The sequence below is a fragment of the Lepeophtheirus salmonis genome, unplaced genomic scaffold, assembly GCF_016086655.4.
Source record: "Lepeophtheirus salmonis unplaced genomic scaffold, UVic_Lsal_1.4 unplaced_contig_11160_pilon, whole genome shotgun sequence".
NCBI lineage: Eukaryota > Metazoa > Arthropoda > Copepoda > Siphonostomatoida > Caligidae > Lepeophtheirus > Lepeophtheirus salmonis.
The window spans coordinates 1,946-27,564 of NW_027289440.1; the positions used below are offsets into that span (position 1 = coordinate 1,946).

The following is a 25,619-nucleotide window of genomic DNA, read 5'->3' on the forward strand; positions in this document are numbered from 1 at the left end:
GTTGGAGATATACCTAAATTGCTTCCAGGATTTAACGGATTCGGTGAAGGCGTCAATCCTTCTTTCGGTAATGGGAAGCGAGGTTTTGGAAATTTATCAAAATTTTGATCTACAAGGAGATCAGAAGTTTAATTATGAGGTTATAATGACGAAATTGGAAGCATATTGTAGCCCTAAAAGGAACGTTGTTTTCGATTCCTATTTGTTTTGGTCAGCGGAGAAAGGGGAACATGAGGAATGGAGCGATTATTTTACGAAAATCAAGGGCTATCCAGGCATTGCGAATTTGGAACTCAGAGAGATAGACATCTGAGAGACAAGTTGGTTTTTTCGGTTCCCGATGCGCAGGAAAGCCTAAAGAAGAGCCTCCTTGAAAAACCCGACCTTAAATTGGACGTATGTTTGCGGGAATTGAGGTTGCATGAAAGGACCATGCGACAATTAATATCAATGAGGAAAAGGTACAAACGGAGGAAGTTTGTAGCTTTAGAGGCTCTAGGAAACAGCAGAAATGGAAGGAGGATCAGGCAAAGATGATAAGATGCAAGTGGTGTGGATTTGCTGAAGAGCATAAACGCGAAGAATGTCCAGCTCAAAGATCAAAAGCAGTGTGTCGAAACTGCGAAGGAGTAGGACACTATGCAAGAGTTTGTCGTTCAAAGAGGGAAATGAGAAAAAGCTGGAAAAAAAAGAACCGGTGGTAGAAGATTTTGGAATGGAGGAAGAAATGGATAATTTCACCTTAGATTCACTCATTCTAAGTGAAAAAGAAGGGAGTGAATGGTATGTCAACATTTTAATTAATGGATACCCAGTACGGGCCAAAGTTGATAAAGGGGCAAGTGTCACTGTACTTCCAGAGGAATTTATTAAAAAGTTAAAAATTGGGAGATTAGAAAAAGCAAGAGATGGAAGAGGACCGGACAATACAATCATTCCCATGAAAGGTCAAGGAAGAGCGTCGTTTCAAATTAAAGAAAAAAAAATATGGGGGAATGTTATGTTTGGAAAAGTGAGGAAACCTCTTTTGGGGCTGATAGAAATAAAGTCTTTAGGCCTTTTAAAGGAAGGAAATGCTGACTCTTTGGAGTTCCCATCTATGCCAGGAGAGTATAAAATAGAATTAAAAGAAGATGTGGTTCCGTGGGCAGAAACAACTTCCAGAAGAGTACCTTTACCTTTATATTGTAAAGTTGAACAAGAAATAAAGAAATTAGAACTGTATGATATAATTGTTAAAGAGTTTGAACCAACAGAATGGTGCTCTCCAATGGTGGTGGTCAAAAAGACTGAAGGGGTTAGACTATGTGTCGACTATCAGAAATTAAATAAATACATACGAGTTCCAAAATTTCCTATATCGTCCTGTCAGAGTACAATTGCTCGTATAAAAGGGAAAATATTTTCCAAGTTAGACGCTGTTATGGGTTTCCATCATATAAAATTAAATCATCAAAGTAGTAAAATGACAACCTTCATTACACCATTTGGGAGATATAGATTTAAACGTCTTCCTTTCGGTATCTCCAGTGGTCCAGAAGTATTTCAAGCCCGATTAACACAGATGTTAGATTCCGTCAAGGGTGTACACGTCCATATAGATGACATCCTTATAACAAGTGAGACAGACCAAGAACATGACGAGCGTTTGGGGAAGGTCATTGATATTATGAAAAAAAATAATATTAGACTAAATAAGGAAAAGTGTGTGTTTAGAGTCAAGAAGATAAAGTTTTTGGGTTATATCATATCCAGTGAAGGTGTATTCCCTGATCCTGGAAGGATTGAAGATCTCAAAAGGGTAAAACCGCCAGGAAAAGTAAATGAAGTAAGGTCTTACTTGGGGATGATAATCAATTGGCAGAATTCATTCCACACATAACGTCAAAAACGGATTCGTTAAGGGCATTACTTCGGAAAAACTGTCATTTTAAGTGGGGAAAAGAACAACAAAAATGTTTTGATGGAATTCAAAAGGAAATTTGTAATATAAAGAACCTTGCGAGATATCATGAAGGGAAGGCACACAAGATAAATGCCGATGCTTCATCACAAGGGTTGGGAGCCGTTTTAACTCAATGGGAAGAAGGAACGTGGAGACCGATTGCATATGCAAGTAGAGCGTTAACTAAAGCTGAAAGAAATTATGCTCCGATTGAAAAAGAGGCTATGGCAGTTGTTTGGGCTTGTGATTACTTCGCTGAGTATGTACTGGGGAAGAGATTTGAAATAGAAACTGACCATAAACCGTTGGAAAATTTATTGGGAAAACATTCTTTGGTAGACTTGCCATTGAGAATACAGCGATTTAAGCTAAAGCTCCAAAGATATGACTTTACAATAAAGTACATTCCAGGAAATGTCCAACATACAGCCGATTTCCTCAGCCGGAGCATATCTGAAAAAAAAATGGAGCAAGAAATAAAAGAAGATTTTGGCCTAGGAGGAGAGATTTGTACAATAACCGAAATGATTATCAGTGATGTACCTGCTTCCGATAAACGGTTAAGACAAATTGAAGATTGCACTAGGAAGGATCCTATACTTGCAGAGGTTATAAATTACGTTAACAAGGGTTGGCCAAAGTATATAACGGATGTAGAAAATTTGTTGCGCCCATACTATCGTTACAGGGAGGATATATATATCTGGAAAGGTCTCATAATGTATAAAGAAAGAATAATAATTCCTGTAGAATTAAGACGTGAAATTCTCGATAAACTACACGACGGACATTTAGGAATTGTTAAAACGAAAATGAGGGCAAAGTCTTCTGTATTTTGGCCTGGGATTGGAAGTCAAATTGAACAACTAATAGACTCATGTTCAAAATGCTCAGAATATGGAATGACTAAGAAAATGCCTCTAATTAGAAGCAAGTGGCCTTTGGGACCTTGGAAGATGGTTGCAACAGATCTATTTACATACGATCAAAAATACTACGTTATAGTAGTAGACTACTATAGCAGATTTATTGAAGTTACGGAGCTAACAAATCAAAGAGCAAGCGCAGTGATTATGGAATTAAAAAGGATATTTGCAAGACATGGAGTACCCGAGATACTGGTTTCTGATAACGGTCCATGTTACTCTAGTCAAGAGTTCTCTAGATTTGCTAAAGAGTGGGGATTTGAGCAACGTTTCTCAGCTCCAAAACAACCACATCAAAATGGACTAGCAGAAAGGGGTGTGCAAACGGTAAAAAACTTTCTTAAGAAAAATGGGGAAATTGACAGGGCATTACTGGCATATAGGGCGGCACCTTTGCAAAATGGACAAACCCCAGCAAAGTTACTGTATAATAGGGAATTGTGAACGTTGGTTCCACAGCGCATGAAGGACCCAAATGATGAGGAAACTCGGAAATTAGAAGAACAGCATCGATTGTACACCCAAAAACATCATAATAAACGACATAGAATTTTGCGGGAAGGAAAAGTCCAATACAATCCTCCTCTTCTTCTCTCTTATGAGATATTCTTTTACCATAGTGCAAGTAATTTCTTTTAATATCATATAAATATTAAAGTCCCAATGAGAACTATCTAATACTAGTGTGAATCTCCAGGGTATGTGCTTGTCCTTGAGATCAAGGTCTATGTGTTGTGTATCTAATCCATAAATTATATTTTTCAGTAAATAAACTATTGTATCTTAAAAAAAAAAAAAAAAAAATAGAAATTCTTAATGTAATAACTACAGCCTCAGTGGATCAATCTTCTATTATATGGATCATCCGTGGAGATAGTAATATCTACTTAATACATAAGTGAATCTAAACTAAACGTCAAGCAGGATTCAACACGGATTCTAACTCCTTAGGAATAAATTCAATCTGGACTGTGTTATACTACAACACATATGAAGACTTAACACTACCTTTCGACAATCAGGAGTTTGTAGAATCGAAATTCCTATTGAGACAATATCGACAAGGAGTCTAACAAACTCTTCAATGTGTATCGTATGAACAATGTTAACAATATCCAATTGAATTACAACCACAAGATCTGCTGTTCGAAGCTATAGTATTAATATTGATTAGACTCTCTGATGGTTATATGGGTTTATTAAATAGTGAATATTGTTATTAACAACATCAAGTTGTATGATATGGAATTTAAATTGTATTGAATTAATGTATTGTGTTGTTGATGTCTTATGAATTCTTATTTTTATACGAATAATGATAATATGCTTACATGTATTCTGTATAATAATAACTTGACTTTCAGCACTCAATCCATCGTTGAAGATACATCCCACACAAGATCATACCAGTAAAATTGACATTACAGTGAACAGAGTGATATTAATTAATAAACATTACCTCTTTCATCAATAATGATTTACTGCAAACGATTGTGGGAACCTCGGCGGAATATTATTCTACACATGTTTTGAATAATAAACTCTAGAAACGTCGAGTAAATATCCAACATGGAATCACATAAATTTCAACATTCCTTATACAAATTTATAATGGAGTCTTACACATCTGTAAACTCTTCAACATTACAATAAAATAACTTTCACAACAAGAATTAATTAAATTCCAATCTATAGAATTTTATATGTTATACTTATGCATTAAATACACTCAGGAGGCTGTATAAATTTTACTCTTTCAATATGTGTGTCATCATGTACATTTTATAACATTTATGCAATATCTTTTTTGACATTAATTTAATCAATATAATTGTATTGTATGTTAATATAAATTGATATAAATAAACGAGGGGGGATGAAATAGAACAAAATTCAATTACTATTAAGCAAATTAAAATCTTTAATTTATTTAGCAAATTGTAACATATTCTTCTTCTAATAACCTTACCCTCTTTAAATAAACTAAACTTGAGATTAATTTCTCTATAAGTATGAAACAAATTTTTCCTTTTTTCAATAGTAAAAAGTAACTGAAAAATTAAATATTTTTTTTTTCTTGTTACTTTAAATTACTTTCTTAAATTGAATCTTGGTCCTGTTTCGTACTCCACCACTAGGCCTAATAGTTATCCCATTGATCACAGCGGTGTTCTCATTTGACTCCCACTAAATTGTATCCTGAGAAGGAATGCTTATTAAATATTGATCTTATATTAATCCAAACTAAAAAATATAAGTAAACTTTGTAGTACCCTTTTCCACGATTGCTAGAAAAGGGCACTACAATATAGATATTCCAAATTCTATTTGTATCTACAATAAATACATGGGAGGTGTTGACCCTTTCTATCAACAAGTAGCAGCCTACAGAATAAGGATAAGATCAAAAAAATGGTGGTGGCCTTTGTTTGCATGGAGTGGCAATGCACAAGTCGTCAATGCTTGGCGTTTCAGCAGACAAAATAACCCTAATCTCAGCCTTCTGAATTTTACTAGAAATTTAGTTATTGCATTGCTGAAAACATACAGGGTTACAAAGAAGCCTACAGGCCCAAAATATCCATTGGGAAGTGCAGCAGAAAGTGTTCGACTCAGCAATGAAGGCCACTGGACTGCAAGAGGTGAGCATGTTAGAAGTAGATGCAAAGAATGTAAAGGCCGCACACCTCATATATGTAAAAAGTGCAAAGTTCCTTAGCATCGGTTCTTCCCATATTATGTAGTCTTTATTTAAACAAGATTGTAGATAGAAGTTATTGTTACTAGAAGTACGAGTCATTGGTGTTATATTAAGTCCTTCAAATATTAGTCTAAATAGCGTAGATTTAAAGCAGTTGGTTGGCCCTTGTAATATGAAGGCATATTGTGTCCTACTTGTACTTGTAACTGTGAGAAGTACGAAAATGAGCTCTGCCCTGCCTGCTCTAACGATTTTGACAACGCCATGCCAAACGATTCCTCTATTACCCAACAAACCAAACATACGTCTAACACCGAAGTACGAGTATGGAAGGATGACTTTGAAGTCATCCTTCCATAGACGGAGAAAGGTCACAACATATATCGAGAACCTCTGAACGGTCACTATCCCCAAGAGATAGGTCAGATTCAAACGAAGAGCTACGTCTACGCAGTCCTCAACGGAGTGACAAGCCGTCCAGCACGAACTCACTTCGCAGAGTGCTTAAAGAATGCGACCTTCGATCAACTAACAATTCTCCCGAACGGCAACACGAATTGGACACAAACATATCCAGTCCACAACGTTCAAGATCTAACAGCATTAGTTCTAGGGACTCGGGAGACTCTGGAAGAAGCATCTACAGCATACTCGCTTCCAACGCTCAACGATTTAGAGCATCCAGTATATCAGGAAATAAAGAAGTGGTCAGAGAATCCAACACACATCCTTCCTCCCAACTGCGACCACCAACCCCCAACAACATCGGTTCTTCCCATATTATGTAGTCTTTATTTAAACAAGATTGTAGATAGAAGTTATTGTTACTAGAAGTACGAGTCATTGGTGTTATATTAAGTCCTTCAAATATTAGTCTAAATAGCGTAGATTTAAAGCAGTTGGTTGGCCCTTGTAATATGAAGGCATATTGTGTCCTACTTGTACTTGTAACTGTGAGAAGTACGAAAATGAGCTCTGCCCTGCCTGCTCTAACGATTTTGACAACGCCATGCCAAACGATTCCTCTATTACCCAACAAACCAAACATACGTCTAACACCGAAGTACGAGTATGGAAGGATGACTTTGAAGTCATCCTTCCATACGATACGGAAAGGTTGTTAGTTCCAATATCATCTTATGTTCATTTATAATATAATAAAAAGGATATTTTTCTAGTTGAAATTCAATATTATGTAACAAATTCAATATTTGTTATCTTATTACCGAGTGGGAACATATGTGCCCGGGCAATTTTCCTTCAGTTCTAAGTAAATTTTGAAATTTTATTGTTTTAAATGTGCCTTATTACTTGTATGAGACAAACAAATTAACTCAGATTTTGATGTAGATAATGCTCGGCATTAATGGGTTAATGATAAGACGATCAGGAATCTCGTTACAGATTGTTTAAATATTCTACAATCAAAGAGGCAAACAAGAAAAATAACGACAACGGATCGACCTAACATAAGAAATGCAGCAACAGATCTCATAAAGTCTATAACGTCCTATCCATAGGTCCATGAAGGCCATGGCGAGGGATCTTGGCTGCCATGAGGAAACAATAAGGGACTGTGTATCTGAGGATTTAAGGTGCAGGAGCTACAAGATGCAGGTGGGCCAGATCTTGACCCAGAAGGCAAAGGACAACAGGTTGATAAAGTCAACAAAATTGCTCAACATGCTCAAGCACCCAAAGCAGCTCGGAATGCTGTGGTTTTTCTCTGATGAAAAGAATTTCTGTCAAGATCAGAAAGTCAACAAGCAGAACAACAGGTGTATAGCCACCTGCACCAGCCATGTGAGGAAGGTAATGAAGACCAAGTTCACTGCAACGGTCATGGTGTTCGGGTGGTCAGCAGTGAAGGTCATGTTATGCCTCCCCATATGTTTAAAACGGGTCTAAAGGTCAATACAGAGGTCTACCTGGATATTATGGAGAAGGTGGTTCTGCCCTGGATCCAAGGGGTGGCCGGAGACAGGCCCTGGGTGTGGCAACAGGACTCAGCACCCTGCCATGTGTCCTAAATCTCCATGCAGTGGTTAACCGAGAACTGTTATGACGTCGTAACCAAGGATTTGTGGCCTCCTAACTCTCCCGACCTTAATCGTTTGGACTATTTTGTCTGGGGCTATGTCGAGAGACATACCAATGTGATCAATTGAAGCTAGAATTGTATATTGGCCAACAGGCCAATATACAATTGATAGCTAATGGATGGCAGACGTATATAAATACTGTTTTAGACCCCTTAAAGGGGTCATCGTGTAACGATGCTATAACTGGCCAATGGATGGCAGACGTATATAAATATATTTAGCTTTGTCAGAGAATAGTGATGGAGCACAATATAAGCATACGCGTACACACACTCGAATTTAGGGTATATAATACGTCGGCAGTGCATTAAACATTTCATACTACAATCGTCATATGGATAATACATGCCTTTGTAATAATAAAGACGTAACCTGTCTTAATTGTAATTGTACTTACTATCAATACGATGAAGAACTCTGCCCTTCCAGCTTTATCGATTACGACGACACCATGCCAATCAATCCCACTGTTGAACAGCAACCCGAATATCAAGATAACCCCAAAATTATATCTGGTGAGACTGACAAATTGTTCGACAACGAGTCAGACTTTGAAATCATCTCTAACGTCAATAGCGGACATGGGTCACAACGGATATCGCGAACCACTGATGGGGCATTATCCCCAAGAAATAGGACAAATTCAAACGCACAGTCACGTGTATGTAGTCCTGAACGGAGTATCCAGCCGTCCAGCACGGCAACAGTTCGTCAACTGTTTCACGGGGTTGAGTTACTATCAAGTGACGATACTCCCGAACGGAAATCAAATGTGGATGACAAGCTATCAAGTGACGACAACAGGGGATCTGAAGACAGCGATTCTGGGGAATCGCGAGGATCTGGACACTCTTTCTACAGTGTCTACAACCGCAATAGAAAGAGATCTCGAACACCCGACCTTTCAGGAAATAAAACAATGGAAGGAAAATCCTACAAGAGAAGTACTTCCCCCAACCCGGAACATCAAAGTCCAACCAAGCAAAGTCCGAAAAAGCGTTCCAATCCTTTCTTAATAGCGGCCCAGCAAAAAAAATCTTTAGTGGCTACTTCAGAATCGGAGACTGGGAACCAACCTTCAAAAAGGGTGGCGGCCTTCCAAATGAGATTGCAGATGGCGGGGGAAGGTACTAAAAAGTATTTTTTTCATATTAAAGAACCTCTGTCTTACGGCCTATGGTCCTACGAAAGACATGGACCATAGTGCCTTTAAGAAGCAGTTTTTGCAGGGCCTGTTAAATAGGGTAATTACAAAAGCTACTAGAAAAATAAACTATGACCATCCTGAGATGACGGCAGAGGAGGTGCTTCGACACGTAGAACAATATGAGAGGGCGGATCAGGTCGACCAAAAGGTATATAAGAGTGATTGTGGACGAGCAGGGCCAAGTAAAGCACCTAATGTAAATGCCCCAAAGCCCCAATACGCCATGGCTGAACCCATGGAAGTAGATACAATAAGTATTCCCGCTCAAGGAGACCATTGCTTGAACTGCATAAATAAGTGCAATGTGCAAATCGAAAAGACGTACTACGTAATTCTTATTTATCAACCTAAACTCCAAACAATAACTTAAGGTAGGTCTAACAGTTATCCCATTGATCACAGCGGTGTTCTCATTTGACTCCCACTAAATTGTATCCTAAGAAGGAATGCTTATTAGATATTGATCTTATATAAATCCAAAAATTGTCGAATGATCTATTTATATGTGTAATGAAGTTACTAATTTAATTTTAAGTTTATATTATCATGTGAAGATGATAATTAGTAATAAAAAAATAGCCAAAAATGAACAACTTTTTTTCTTTCTTTTTCTTTTCTCATCTAAAATTTAATAATGTGTTCTTTATTTAATAAACGGTCTATGAACGATAACTTTTTACTCTCTACAATCAAACAAACTAGAGTTACAAAAAATAATTAAACATCTATAAACAAATAGATGTTTTGCTTCATACGTGTTCAGAAATTGCATTTGTAAGAGGTACAAATTAACCATATTTGCTAAAATTTTGTATTTGTGTTTTACTTAACTAGCCAAAGTACCAAAATGAGAATAGTTGATTCTGATAATGTTTGGACAACTGCATCACTCTACCCTACAGTAGTCCAATGCGAAGGTCTGGTCAACCCAAGCCCACCGGTGGGTTAGTCAGAGACATTTGTTGGTCTCAATGGACACTTTGGGGCTATGCCCATACCTGCTGGTCCTCTGCTGGGCACAACACACGAGGCGTGGAGGACAGTGAACGCATTTATACGAGTTAGAGCTAGAAAACTTGGACTACTTATAAAAGTGTTAGATCTTACAGCCCCAAGTGGTATCCACCCAATGGAAATTTCGATTCATGATAGACATGGGAGCGAGAAAAAGAAGGGCTGGGCAGTGTTCCTTCAGTACTTGCCTGTATTCAGACATTTTCTTACTTTCTTGATGATATTCGGAATTGTAACGTTGTTTATTATCACAGCAAAAGTATTAAACTCTAGGTTCAAACTTTCGTATCTCCGCCTCAGTGGAGGAAGGACTCAGCTTGACTTTGACCTGATCCTGGCAACTAAGGGTACAACAACTCCAATAGCTTTGAAACTGCTCCAACTCCCTCTGTACCAACTTTCGAGCACGTGCCGCATGCACTTGACACCGGTCAAGTATGGCATGATGGATTCGAAGGAGGCGCCCGTGTCTGAGAGGGGTGTGTCAGCACATTCGTACATGCTACAATCCATACCTCGAATATGGGATTTGTAAACTTCGTTCACAAAGACTTTAATGGCGTTTTGAACCCGTTTTTGAGAGTCTGCAGAAATGATTGATTTTTTTTAAGGGAATTTATGGAGCAGTTACGTTATATATTGTCTGAATAGGGTTGATGAATCCAGACTCACTAAATAGTAAGAATTGAATCTTACTTAATAATAGAATCTTAACACTAAGCTGATTTTCGAATTGCACCAGCTCACAACTCAGCAGTTAAGGTTGCAAAATTAATGGAAATAGGGTTCCAACTTGCTTCACATCCCCCGATTCTCCAGACGTGGCTCCCTCAGACGACTATTTGTTCCCCAATTTGAAGATATGGCTCGTAGAAAAAGATTTTATTCAAAAGAGGAGGTGATTGCAGAAGTGAATGGGTATTTTTCAGACTTGGACAAATCCTATAATTCAGAAGGGATCGACAAACCAGAGCAGCATTGAACCAAGTGTATAAGCCTAAAGGAAAATATCTTGAGAAAAAACATTAACCTGTTAAATGCTCCCCCTCCCAAGTATAAAGATAATTTGCTTTATCTAAAAAAGTGTGAGGAGATGACCCGCATCGAACATGCAGCAGACCAAACTGAGTATAACATGAGGCTTAATATAAATGTTCAGATGTCTGTGGTGTTCCTACATCTTTATCCTGAGGTAAAGAAAGACCTCTCCAGGAATACTCGTAAACTGTTATGTATTTCATACTTCCTTTCTTGTTCTTATTTTCTTGTATGTTCTTTAGTGTATTAAAGTACTGTGTTTTACGTATTATAAATAGTCCCTTATTTTGTAAATAAATTACGAGTATGGTTTTGTATTATAAAGAATACATATGATCTTATAAACAGTGTAGTCTTATTCCTCCACGCCATTTCTTCTTCTCATTTGTCTCTCGGTCATCCTGGAGCTCTCCACCTTATAAATAAGTTTGTGTCTCTCCCTCGTCAAGACGCAACTTAAACGTAAATATTATATAAGGTACAAGCAGGAGTTGAGCAATGTCATATAATTTCGTTCCTCTCACAGAAGATTTTAATTCTCTCTTCAAGTCAACAATTATCGTCTCGATATATCTATATCGAGCCCACATTTTCAGCCAATTTTTAAAACTTAATAAATCAAGACATTTTACAGAGAGCCTGGAGTAAAAGATCACATAAACGTCCGTGAAAATGAATTGAGACTCAAATTCAATTACTTATAACTAGGAGTTGGGTGAAATTACAGAAAAAAATCCGACGGTTCCAGTTAGTCACTCTGTCAAAATTTACTTGTGACAAAAACTTTTTTTTAATCAAGTCAACGACTATGGCTGATCAGCGAATGAGGTAGCTTCACTACTGCACGTCGGACTCCCCTTTGCTGATATCCTCAAGGCTACTAGAGCATACCTGGCTACTATTTTTGGAGTCCAGAAGCACCTACATGATGGCCACGATATGAACACAAAGCCCAACAATGGTAGGCCAAAAAAATAGGACTCAATTAGGTCAAAGAAGCTTTTCAAGCCAATCTCAAGATGTACATGTCTAACTCTTTATTTATTATATTTAATGGAGTCGACGTTGTGTTGTGCTTCGTCTCCTACTAAAAGAAAACTATTTCATTGATTAGAGTTCTTCAGTATCCTTGATGTATATAACGCAGAAACCAGTCATCTCAATCATATTTCTAAGTTGGAATCCATGATACATGATTTATATGTGTAACTATATAACCTGGACACTTCAAGCTTACGCCTGATTTCTTTACTTATTGTGAGTCTCTTGACATTGGAAAACAAGTGGAAGATGACTCAAGACTCGGTAAGGCAATGTGCTTCTCTTTTCTCGATATTTTGGCCAGCAAAACATATTGTATTTTGCTTTTACATCAAAAAGAAGAAGATGGTTGAGGATGACCCTCTCGGTTTGAGGATAATGGCAAAAACTGCCAGGATTGAAGAGAATCGTTTTTGGATATACAGTATGGTGAGGAATTGAAACTTTACTAATCATTATATTTTCAGGATTCTTTGTGACGTTGCTAATCTCAGGATGTACATGTCTAACTCTTTATGTATTATATTTAATGGAGTCGACGTTGTGTTGTGCTTCGTCTCCTACTAAAAGAAAACTATTTCATTGATTAGAATTCTTCAGTATTCTTGATGTATATAAAGCAGAAACCAGTCATCTCAATCATATTTCTAAGTAATACTCCATGATATATGATCTATATGTGTAACTATATAACCTGGACACTTCAAGCTTACGCCTGATTTCTTTACTTATTGTGAGTCTCTTGACATTGGAAAACAAGTGGAAGATGACTCAAGACTCGGTAAGACAATGTGCTTCTCTTTTCTCGATATTTTGGCCAGCAAAACATATCGTATTTTGCTTTTACATCAAAAAGAAGAAGATGGTTGAGGATGACCCTCCCGGTTTGAGGATAATGGCAAGAACTGCCAGGATTGAAGAGAATCGTTTTTGGATATACAGTATGGTGGGTATTGAAACTTTACTAATCATTATATTTTCAGGATTCTTTGTGACGTTGCCAATCTTGGGATGTACATGTCTAACTCTTTATTTATTATATTTAATGGAGTCGACGTTGTGTTGTGCTTCGTCTCCATCTAAAAGAAAACTATTTCATTGATTTGAGTTCTTCAGTATCCTTGATGTATATAACGTAGAAACCAGTCATCTCAATCATATTTCTAAGTTGGACTCCATGATATATGATTTATATGTGTAACTATATAACCTGGACACTTCAAGCTTACGCCAGATTTCTTTACTTATTGTGAGTCTCTTGACATAGGAAAACAAGTGGAAGATGACTCAAGACTCGGTAAGACAATGTGCTTCTCTTTTCTCGATATTTTGGCCAGCAAAACATATCGTATTTTGCTTTTACATCAAAAAGAAGAAGATGGTTGAGGATGACCCTCCCGGCTTGAGGATAATGGCAAGAACTACCAGGATTGAAGAGAATCGTTTTTGGATATACAGTATGGTGGGTATTGAAACTTTACTAATCATTATATTTTCAGGATTCTTTGTGACGTTGCTCTGTAAGGTACGAGCTAGGAGAGCTGTACAGGAGTGAGTTGAATCCTAAAGGGACGTATATCGGGAAAGAAAGACGAGGTCGTCTTTTCCTCAAGGAAAATCAATTATTTATTAAATACAATATACTAGTTATCTACTGTAAATACTGTATACTAGAGACGACTATAATTGCACGAGATAATGATTCAGAAAATCGCTGAAATGATTTCTGAAATAACCAAACAGGTCTTGAACAAACAACTGAGAGCACAAACAGGAGAAAACTACACTATTGAAAAAAAAAATCTTTCTGAGATGGGATCTTTTTCTGAAAACCTTAAAGTAAATCAGACGAGTCCGGTCGCTATACGCCAGAGAGATGGCACGTACGACCGTAACTATTATAAGACCCCTGGCGTGAACGCTCAGGGGGTGGTGACAGTTCCTACTGGTCACCAGAATCATAGAAGGAAGACATTGATTTGGAGATTGAGGTTACATATATGGATCCCTCTGGATTTAGGGATATGTTAAGATAAATATACATAGATGAAGTTGTATTGAGTCTTAAAAACGCGTGTTTTCTTTCATATTCTACAAAGAAATACAATTTCTTCGTTTTCAAGGAAGATTGCATTTTCTTTATGGATAATTCCCCTTCTCAGTACTCATGCTCCCCCCTTTTTTATCAGTCAAAATTGCATGGTCTCAAGTTTGGTAAAATGTGGCATTGGTAACTAATGATAAATTTTTCGCAAAACATCCGGGTATATGTTACTATCCTTTAATGGAAGTATCATTTATAGTGCAGATGTTGTCACACATCTAAATATGTTATTTCCTCATCCATTGGCTCGAATACCCAGGAGTAGCTCTACATATACCTTCTATGGAATCATTGTATACTTCTACTAATAAGAACTGAGGAGCATGATGAAGAGAAATAATACTCACGAGGAAAAAGCCAGTGAGAAACAAAGAATTATCATGCTTCACTCACAATTGAAGCCGGGTTCTTTCAAAGTCTACTTTATTTCGCCTCTTTCATTGATTTGAGTCCATTGATGGGTACATAACAAAAAAAAATTGTCATTGAATCAATTTATAAAGCTGAATTTTTGCTGTAATTCTAGACACTTCAAGCTTTGCTTTCAATTCCCTTATTACTTAAGAGACTCTATATGTCATAGGAAAAAACGTTGGAAGACGATCCGAGAATTAGGAAGATAATGTGGTCCTCTTTTCTATATATATCTACCTCAGTAAAGCATATTCAACTCTGATATTATAAGCAAAAATAGTCCATAGGAACTCTTACGGGTTGAAGTGATAATAAATTATATGTGATCTCACAGCTTCAGTTAAACTAAATTGGAAAATATGAATTTCGTTATACATATTTCAAAAGTTGGTTTAGTCAGAAACAGAGTTGCCACAGTTACTTGGAAAAAGTATTTTTCAAAGTAACCAAGTTTAGACTTCAAATTACTTTATTTGTTTCATTTAGTAGCTGAGCACCCTTGCCTAAGGATTTTACTAGAATGTTTTCAATATATGTATAATAGTCCAAAAATTAAGATTATTGTTTTTTTATAAAATGAGAAAAAGTGGAAATGTAGTTGTACCGAAGTACAAAAAAAAATAATGCTAGATAGCGATTGGAATAATCTTGCTTAAACTAATGCAATGATAAGGGGTCCGGGAGGGAGCTAGATTTCAACAACAGGCAATTAAAGGAAGGATAAATTTGGCGCAAAATCTACTGTTGAATAATCCCCATCGAATCTTGCAATAATTGAGAAATACTTTTGCGCCAAACTCCCAAATCCCAACCTTCTATTTATACAAAAGTTTGGACGTAATATCAGTGGTGGTGCTGATGAGATGCTTCCGTCTAATAAGACTCCTTCAAACTTTAAATTTGCTTCAAGTCCTAATGTGGACGTATTTTAATAAATATGCTCAAAACTACCAATACTAATTTAAGGCAAAATTTAATAGAAGAAAGTCTTTTTGAAATCTTGATTTATCCATATAATATAGCAAAATTTATGAATAAATTATGATAAATATAAAAAAACACTCATTACTTTAAATTATTCGTATAAAACGGTATTTTTCTTTGAATACTAATTACTCAATTTTGATATTTTGGGTGCTCATTTTTCAAAAAATTTGGCGCTCTTTTTTTGCTCATTTTGGCAAAAAAAAATGCTCAAAAATCCCAAGTCTAACATTAGGACAATTTTAATTGCTCAAAGAATGACAATCTAATTAAGAGCACACGTATAGTTCCTTATAACAAAAATATTGATTAGATAAATAAAACCCTGAATTGAATCCTATTTAAAATTTAATTACAAACACAATTGGCCCATATAATGACTTTTATCAAAAACATTTTTAATAAACTGTCAAGGAAGAAACGTATTCTGGATTTGATTTAAAGATTGAATTTTTTTACGTGTAATAATGAAATGAGTAATTAATTCATGAAACATTTAATATAATTTTTTTAAATGTTGACGGGTAAGAATCGTTGTAGTTTGAATACTCTTGTTACAAATTAAAAAAAAAAAAAAGATAATATTGGGATAGAATTGAGTTTCAATCAGGATTTCAGCTTTTTCAAAATTAAATATACTGAAATATAATCACCCAATAATTATACACTCTCATAGATACATACTGAACTAATAACAAAACAATTCAACATACATAATGCCTAGTTATTTATTCACTAGTATGTTTTTAAGTCCATATATCGACGATATAATTCATTAGAATCTACCTTATTCACATTGGAACATTTGATGGATTCATTCTGATGATGATTCACAGACCACAACTCTGGGAGAAATTTAGGTTCCATGGTTGAAAGAAAGTGCATTCTCCAGAGAATTTCAAGAGACTCTATTCCCTGCTCATCCGATGTAAAATGATCAAATACCAATTTTCCATGAGAGTAGTTTACGTCATGTTTAAAACTAAGTATTTAAATATATATTAGTATAAGAAATTGATCGGAAATTCTTGTAGACTACTTTGGCTTGAGTGAACATGCTTTTTGAAGGAGGGAATCGGTGATTTCATCTGCATCAAAATAATCCAGGAGCGTACTTTCCAAAATGTTGACTCTATCCTGGGGAATTTTCCCGTTATTTCTGGATAAAGCCCTTGCGGCGGAAATAATACTTTTGACTTCCATTACGTCTAAACTCTTGCAAAAAGATGAGGTTATTCATTATACTCTTTTTTTGGGTCACTCCATGGCAAATATACAAAAAATCTCACCCGACCCTCTCAGATTTGGATGATTTATGGGACACAAGCTCAAATTCAAGAGTAGATGCACCAAATTTCAGCACATAAATTTGAGTTGTTCATGAGATATTAATACTTGTCCTACTGCCTTTTTTAGTCAAAAATTGTCAACGTCACTTTAATGTCTTATTACTGAACCCTACTTTTTCTTGTATATTTCTTGATCCAAAGAGTTTACCTCTTGAACTTTGTTACTTGACGAGTTTGAAGTATGAGGATTCCAAAATTGAAATCAAAACAAGAGTATCTAAATTTGTTTACCTCAATTTCGATTTTTTTTTTTTTAAATCATAATTACACGAGCAAGAATCAAGAATAAAAAAAGATGCCAAACTCTTAGGAATATGAAACTTTGTCAACATGATCTACATATGTTGGAGTATCACTGTGCAAAAAATCGTGTTGGATTTTTTAATCATAGCTCCCAGGGATATATTACTTTTCTCCGGGAATTTGGTCAATTTTACGTACGTGTTTATATCTTATTTTATGACTAATATAGACTAACAAAAGAAAACAGAATTTTGACGTCGTTGAAAATTTCGGTCCCAAAAGGCACAATTTAATTGCTGAAATTTGGACATATTCAATTTACTCATGAATTTGAGCTTGTGTTCCAAAAATCATCCAAATCTGAGAGGGTCGGGTAACATTTTTTTTTTTTTGTTGTTGTTGTCGATTTGACATGGAATACACATATAAAATATGATTACCTCAGTTTCATTCAGTTGGGTACTTAAAGGAGCGTTGCAATGCTTTGAGAGTTTTCTACGCAGTTGCAGATCCTTGAGACCCCATGTTTTGTGGCAGAGAAAGCAGAGTAATAAGACATCGTGGGACTGATGATCCCTCATGTTCTCTAATAAAAGAAAGAGGCAATTATTTTTAGAAATAATGAACAAACAAAGGAATCCCGGGAAGTGGAAAGGATCTGCGTACGTACGTGGAAAATGTTTTCTGTATTCTCGAGGCACAATATACTTTTTGAGAACAAAGTCTTCCCTCCCACAAACGACGCAGCGATTTTCTTTGTCTTTGGTGTAGTACTCCCCATGAGTTCCTATGGGGCGCCCCTGGGGCTCGAATGAGAGACGGACAACCATGACTTTCTCTGTGGAGGATGAGTCATAGGTGCCCAATCCTTTGGAGACATACCAGGAAGCCTTCCTATTATCACATGTGCATAAGAGTTCTCCATCAGGAGCCAAGAGTCGCGCTTATCGTAGAGGGGGCTCGAACGAATGAAAGCTCTCATACTCATGTCTATTTAGTATTTATTAATATATATAAAATAAGTAATATGATATGACTGATAATGGTTTTTTAAATTTTAAATAGCCGGCCTAGCCTAGAAAACTATAGACAAATCTAGGTAACTAGAACATTCTATATACCTTAGGCCGAATGAAGGGAAGGAGCACACGCTCTAGTTACGCAGCCTGTTCAGACAAAAAACATCATTTTGGTAAACTCATATGAACTTTGTACAACTATAAAGCCACATATTTGTTGTACTTGCAATTTTATATTAACATCACATGGTATTATAAGCACCTCTTTCATTTAGGGATAATATTTGGAATACCTAAAAAATGTCTGTCAGCAAAAAATGATGGTCTGACTTAAGCAATGAAACTCAAGCCTAGTTTTAGAAGTGTATCAAAAATAAATTATAGAATCTTATTTCCAAATTATAGAGTATTACAATGGAAAAAATAAGATACTTTTCTCTAATTATCCTACTTTTCTCGTCTCTGATCCATAAAAAAATAGAAAAATGATACAATTTTAGACATTTCCTAGGGATTTTCAGTAGATATTATTACATTGATTATATTCAAATATCACTTTGTATCATGGAATCCAAGTAGTATTCAATACAAGTAGTAAGACTTTTTTACTTATAAAGTCATTAGATGAAGTTTCATAAAGATTTATTGCAAATTTGTGCATTTCATTTTGTAAAAATATCATCAACTTCAACTCCTTGTAACTTTTAACGCCAGTAAAAAAAACAACCCCATCTCTAGCCAAACTGGGGATCGATGTATGGTAAGACTGTTTTTCCTCTCCTTGATAATAATATGTTTATTCATTTTCTGCTGATGTATGACGTGACATCTCGATTTAAAGGGAGGTTAATAAATAGCTAGAAAAAAGTAGGAGTTCTTATTCAATCTGAGGAGCTAGCTCTGAATTTCTCCCCACCTCAGCTACGTGCTCTCTTACTGAGCACTCTCTTTTTCATTCTACTCTGCATATTAATTCTCAGAGACTCACTCAGGTTCTTGTTCCATCCATCATTCGCGGAGCCTCTTGAAGTTGTTTCACCTCTCACCTGTCAACTCCTCTCCTAATACTACTAATTGAATTTACCATGGATAGCCCTGTAGAAGATCCGGCCGCTGAGTTCTTGGCTCAAGAAAAGGAGGCTCTTGGTGATATTATTGACGAATTTGAAATCACTGAAAAACCGGTGGACATGGAGGAGCCGGAGATTGAATTTGTGGAGTGTAAGGCTGATGTAGAGCCGAAGGAAGATCTCTTCAATACTCTGACTCCTCCCCCAACGAAGCCTGTTCCGGAGACCATTCGTAAATGGAAGGAAGAGAATGAGAAGCTTCTCGAGGAGAAGGATGCAAGGAAGAGAAAATGAAGTTGGAGCTTCAGGCTCAGGCCAAAAAGGAATTAGAGGATTGGTGAGGGAGAGTTGTCCATCAGTAGTCCATTCCTGTTTTGGGTCTTGACTCCATAACCTTGTCCGCACCTTACACGAAATTCAATTCAATGATTCCAAACTTTAAATATTAAGTAAATAACTGAAAGAGATCCTCATTGTGAGTTTGTCTCTTATGGCAAATTCAGGGGATAATTATTACTGGGTATGTGAAAGGATTCCAAAAAAATAAAATTGGAGGCAATAAGAAAAGTTATTTGACATAGGTTTTCTTTTGATTTCAGTGATTCCACTATTTGTTATATATATTCGACAGTGACTGAGTAATCTTGAACTTTTCGATATAAATGACTAGTTCATTTTTTCAGCTTCTTTCATTATATAGAATCACATAGATGGTTAATTTCAGGCTCCTCACACATTTAACTATGTGAGAAAATTTATAAAAATAAAATAATTTAATAAATGACAGAAATGTATACATAATAATATAGCTATTACTTGAGTTTTACTTATAAATTCCCTTCTCTCCTTATTATTACTGAGATATTTTCTTGTATCTTCGAGATACAAGAAAAGGTCTCAGTAATAATTACTAATTAGTCAAGTGGATTGTGTCGGTAGTCATTATGAATTAATAAGATGTGATCTCCTTAGTCCACAGATTCACTCAGAGTCCCTCTTCTGAATAACATATAAGAGAGAAGGTCACAACTTACTCCACATAATGAGACAATTTACTTTTGTGATCCTCCACATTTTTAATTGTCCAAATATCTCGAAAAAGTTGAGATCATACCAAAGTTATTTCCTTATTATTAAAAGGTTGTAATCATTGAATTTGTACTTGGGTCTCCAATTTTTAGATTGTGCGGTCAAACTAATAGTGTATATATCTTTCAATTCCAATTGTATTTTAATCCCCTCTCTTAAACAGGTACAAAAATTACAATAAACAACTCACACTGACTCAGGAAAGCAACCGTGGATCAGAAAAGGATTTCGTGGCTGAAGTGAATGATATTACTCCAGGAACGGAATGGGAGCGTGTCTATAAATTGGTTGACTTTAACACTAAAAATAATAGGAATTCTAAGGATATGTCTCGTATGAGGCACATTCTACTTCAATTGAAGCAAACCGGAGTTAAAGTCTAATCCTCATCATTTAAATTTTTTTCTAATGTTTTTTGTTTGTTTTTTTGCTTTTATCAAAGTATGTTGTGGAAAGTTCTTCTTAATTTTGTAATGATTGAAATATTATGTTCTAATAATAGAAGGATTTTCATATTTGATGAGTTTTTCATTTGAAGATTCTAAGGTAGTTATTTTAATCTCACTGTATCATTAATGTAGTGGTTTATTAATTATCTCTTCCTTTCTTCGAATATTGAAGAATTAGTATATCTGTGATAACTGAATATATTATAAAATTTGGCAGGTTATCGCTCTCATTGTAATTATTTCTATAATTTTTCAAGTTAATATATTGATTGCATCCTACTTCTGAGTCTTAATGTAAACTGATAGCATTTTAAATATATATATACATAAATTAATATACTAATATATTTTTTCCTCTTGTAATCTGACATTGTCTAATCATTAAAGAGTATTTGATCATTGCTTTCGCAAAGCAGGTATGAACTTTTTCATTTATCATTCTGACAATGAAAGACACGGACACAGCAGTTCAATTAAACAAAATCCAGGATGAAATTACTCAAGATCTTTTGCAAAGAATCCGTGAAGCAAAAGAAGAACAAAAGAGTTTGAAACGGGAGCATAATGAGATCATTAGCGAAAAAGAGATCAAACTGAAGGAACTATGTAGTGAGCAGGGATCTTTTAAGAGGGAGGAAGGCAAGGTTAACCTCTTAGAGGAGGAGAGAACCAAGTTGACTTCTTTGAGGTCCAAGATGGAATCTGATAACTTAGTCAATGAAAAAAAACTGGATGAAAACCTTTTGAAACTACGTGATTATTATGCCGAAAGACAGGGATTGAGAGATGAGTTTAACGCATTGCTTCATAAACAAATTGGTTATGAGGCAAGAAGAGTGCAAATTGCTGGGGATCTATCTTGTGAAAAAGAAGCTAAAAATAAATTGGAATCGGATATTAAAGCAATTATTGAGAATAAAAAAGTCCAAGACTTATATTTGGATAGTTTAACAAGTATTTTGACCTTTATTAATATTATTATTTCCTTCTTGAGTTTACAACTAAATTCATTTTTACCCCTCAGTAAGAATGGAACATCTTAATCAAACTATGATGGAGTACAGTAGCCAGTGCGGGGCAATGGTGTCACATTCAAAAGAAATAGAGAGTTTGATTCGTAATGCAGAACAAGATATTAGTCAAATTACAACTGATAAAAGAAAAATTATGCAAGCTTGGAATTTGGCTATTATCAACATCGGAAAAAGGGATGAAACCATTGCTGGATTCAATGAAGCATTGGACGAAAAACATATTTTAATTAAAAGTACAATTGCATCTACAGAGAAGGCAAAATCGGAGGTTATATCAATTCAAAATAGACATGAATATTTAACAGCAGTGCAAATGCGTCATATAAAGAGAAAGGACTGTTTTGAAAGTTGCTTGTATTCCGTCAAGTCGAGAATTAAGGAATCACACTTAGAATTAGCTAATGTTACGAAAGTGAAGGAACGAACATTGGCTTCGTATTATAACACATCTAAGGAACTCCAAGAAATTGAAAGGAATAACGAAAATATTCTTAATGAGATTCAGAACTTAGAAAATGCTAGACGCCTTCTTATGGATGAGATTTTTGAAATTATTAATGTTGAATCAAAATCTAAAAAAGTACACGGCATATTAAATCAATTATAAACGAATTAAGACACAAATCTCAAGATTTAGAAAGTACTCTTTCTCAGCTTCGGAGAGCCATTCACACCATATTTCAAGATATTATAAACAAGGCATGCAACGTAAAATCTGATTATTGTGAGAAGGATAAGCTACACCAATCAATTCAAGAGCTTGATATTCAACGCAGGAAATGGAATTAAAGGCAAGGAAACTTCAAGGTACCTCGGATAAGAATCGGAACATTTACGAAATGCGTTGTGTCACTAAACAAGAGTTGAATGAGCGTAGAGATGATCCTTTGGAAGATGATGTGATTCATGCCATAAGAGAGGAAATCAAAGAGATTGAGGTGTATAATGGTAATGCCAAAACCCAATGGTTGAAATGTCAAACCCAATATATATCTAAATTGACTGAGAGAGATGAAATGTCAAACCATTTGAATGATGTAATGAAGAAAGTTATTATTCTGAGGGAAAAGCGTCGTAAGATGGATTTAAAACTAAATTACTTGGAGAGTAAAATAGTGGAAGTAAACAAGAAAATAGGTATGACAGATCGTCAGACACAGCGCTTGAACAAAATACTTTTCGAAGAAAAAATTCGTATCGATAACCTTAAGCAAAGTGGAGAGAGTCATCGATCTCTGGAAGCACAAAAATATATACCCTATCCCAAGAAATAGATGCCATCAGTAATTCAATTCATAAATCAGAGTCTGAACTAGATAAGGCAAAGTTACAATTGATGAACGCAGAGAATGAATTATTTGAATGGGAAGAGCGATTAAAGGCTTGTAAGGAGACCTTTGTGATGAACGAAGAGAAGAATGAAGAAATGGAACAAGTCAAAGCAAAAATTCACAGACTAACTCTGAATTCTGAGACTCTGGGTAAGAAAATAAATGAGACTTTGTCTCTCATAAAAGAATCAATGGACAAAAGAGGTAACATGGTCGATAGACTACAAATGGTTCAAAAGCAACATACGGCCTCTTATCATTCTAACAAAAGGAAGGTATTAAAGACATTGGAGGGCAAGAAGTTGAATGAGCTCAAAATTCGTTATAGAAAATTATTGAAGCTGTATAGTTCTGAGACTAAGAAGCTCAATATTCTTAAGGAACAGAGTACTGGAATGAGCGATGAACTATCATTGAATATTCATCACCTTAGGAAGATAGATGAAAACATCAAGGAGTTGACAAATAAAATAGCTCGAACAGAAAAAGCCAAAGATTCGAAACTCCGTGAGTCAGTCTACTGCCAAAACAAGATCAAGTGGTTCCAGGCTCTAGAAGAGGGGAAATACAGGATTTACACTCCAGCAAATGTTGAGGAAGAGACAATAAAAGATATTTTAGAGAGGGTCAAAGAGGAGAATCTTCAATTGAGGGAAAGTCTATTGGAGTTGACTCGGTCCTTCCCTCAATTCCATGAGGATATAACTCATTTAGCAAACACTTTGGAGTAAAAAGAACACAGCCTTGAAAAGCAGTTAGAATTATATTAGTTAACTTATATTTTGATAAAATACATAATAAATATTTAAGATTTAATATTCTTCCTTTTTATACTGGGGTCTAAGTCTGTAGTGAGTGTGTTCTTCTTTTTGTGGTTAGTAAGCTTATCGCGCATTTGATTAGTAAATTGGACCTTTTGATAAAATTAAAAGCGTATAGATAACGATGAGTAACATTACATTTATAAAAAGATTTATTTATAGTATTCATCAGAAGGGTATGTGGGATTCCAGTAATTTGATTTCTTATTTCTAAAAAAAAGTTAAAAAAAAAACATTCATAAAAAAGTGCAAGATCTCAGGATAACAAAAAGTGATAAAAACGATTTGACGACTATATTACTTTAACAAAGTGATCACTGATAGTGTAAGAAAGAGAAGAAAAAGCATGTAGGTATTTGATACAAAGTTGAGTATAATTAATAATTATAGAGAATAATAAGGAACCAGAGCTGATAAAACACAGTTCACATCAAGTATATACGTTATACATACAAGTTCCATCGAAAAGTAATTTATATAATCGATTGAATATTCGCATAATAATATGTTGCATGAATCCACAATATCATTGCTTATCTTATCCTTCAGAAGCTCTTCCTATGAACATTTTTACAATGAAGACGCATCCAATCACGCAGCAACAGCAGACCATACTCATAATGACAATGATGGAAATGATGAGACCTCCGAGCCCGCCTCCACCACCGCCACCGAAACCACCACTCCTTTTAAGACAATGTAAATCGTCGTCATTCCATAGAAAATTATTTCTACATTCACACTTTCCCTTGATGCTGGCTACATCACCTCCAAACCACAAATTACTGGGGGAGAAGTCTAATTTATAGTCATCACATTCCAAAGAAGGGTCTATCCATACACAATCGTTATTGTTGCGACACAAGAAACCATCTTGTTGCCGCCATCTGTTCCAGTCATTAAATCCATAGCCCATATTATTACTATGACCGAAATTACTAAAACGGCTCGTTAATTGTCCGACTTTGTAGCCTCCATAAGCTACAGCACCAATCACAGCAGCTTTTTTCAGGGTTTTTAACTTGGAGCCCTTTTTCTTTTTACCAAATCCTTCGTTGGATGTCTTCTTCTTACCAAAGAAACTTCCCAGGATGCCCTTCTTTCCTCCAGAGGAAGAATCAGAGCCTGTTTTTACTTCCAAAGAGACTTCCTAGGCCTCCTTTCTTCCCAGAGCCTGTATTCGAATTGGACCTACCAAAGTAAGGGATGAAATAATTAATAGGACAGGGAATTCAGGTAATGTACACTCACCCCCAGAGTTCCATCCTCCAGCACTTCCACCACTGGAAGATCCACCCGTATTCCATCCCCTCCTCCAATATTACCCCTGTTTTGGGAAGAAGTGCCCCATCCACCCCCGCTACTACTACTACTACTACTCCCGCCACTGGACCATCCACCCCCGCCAATGCTTCCCCTAGACGAAGAGCCTCCACTAGACTTCCGTCCAATCCCAGTCTGGAGGAAGCAGAGAACCAAAATAAGGACCAAAGATAACTTTGTCATATCTGCGGGATCCACTGATCACTAATCAAGCCCAGCCACAGAGTTGCTAAGTAACTCCACTTATTCACAAAGTGTGTCAAAAGAGTCTGATAATAATTGATAAATATTATATTGCGTAGCAAGCCCAAAGAATCCACCGTCTACCTAGTCGTTCAAAAAGACCATTCGTTACTTCTATCGATTTTATATACAATATTATAATTCATTATACATAGATAGTCAAACTACTCAA

The 25,619-nt window shown here is 35.8% G+C and overlaps 3 protein-coding genes across 5 annotated transcripts; 2 read left to right on the forward strand and 1 right to left on the reverse strand.

The window, feature by feature from the left end:
• Positions 1-4,606: 4,606 nt before the first annotated feature.
• On the reverse strand, positions 4,607-18,142 carry LOC121122872 (exonuclease 3'-5' domain-containing protein 2). 3 transcript variants are annotated; one of them, XM_071893864.1, is made up of 5 exons: positions 17,739-18,130; positions 17,509-17,654; positions 16,516-16,691; positions 16,263-16,458; positions 4,607-5,070 (listed from the first exon to the last, which is right to left on the reverse strand). In XM_071893864.1, exons 1-5 carry the CDS (start codon positions 17,896-17,898, stop codon positions 5,059-5,061), a joined length of 690 nt encoding a protein of 229 aa, XP_071749965.1. In that variant the 5' UTR covers positions 17,899-18,130; the 3' UTR covers positions 4,607-5,058. The 3 variants fall into 3 exon arrangements, with proteins under 3 accessions (XP_071749965.1, XP_071749966.1, XP_071749964.1); XM_071893865.1 differs by lacking the exon at positions 4,607-5,070 and adding an exon at positions 6,783-9,317; XM_071893863.1 differs by lacking the exon at positions 4,607-5,070 and having other exon boundaries at positions 15,675-16,458; positions 17,739-18,142.
• An 854-nt stretch (positions 18,143-18,996) lies between these two features.
• LOC121122801 (clathrin light chain) lies at positions 18,997-21,058 on the forward strand. The gene is given in 3 exon segments (XM_040717851.2): positions 18,997-19,431; positions 19,434-19,494; positions 20,410-21,058. Coding segments are annotated over 3 exon segments (540 nt in total). The 5' UTR covers positions 18,997-19,172; the 3' UTR covers positions 20,630-21,058.
• Positions 21,059-21,141: 83 nt separating this feature from the next.
• Positions 21,142-23,871, forward strand: LOC121122799 (uncharacterized). Its single transcript, XM_040717849.2, has 2 exons — positions 21,142-21,649; positions 21,720-23,871. Exons 1-2 carry the CDS (start codon positions 21,142-21,144, stop codon positions 22,334-22,336), a joined length of 1,125 nt encoding a protein of 374 aa, XP_040573783.1. The 3' UTR covers positions 22,337-23,871.
• Positions 23,872-25,619: the final 1,748 nt, after the last annotated feature.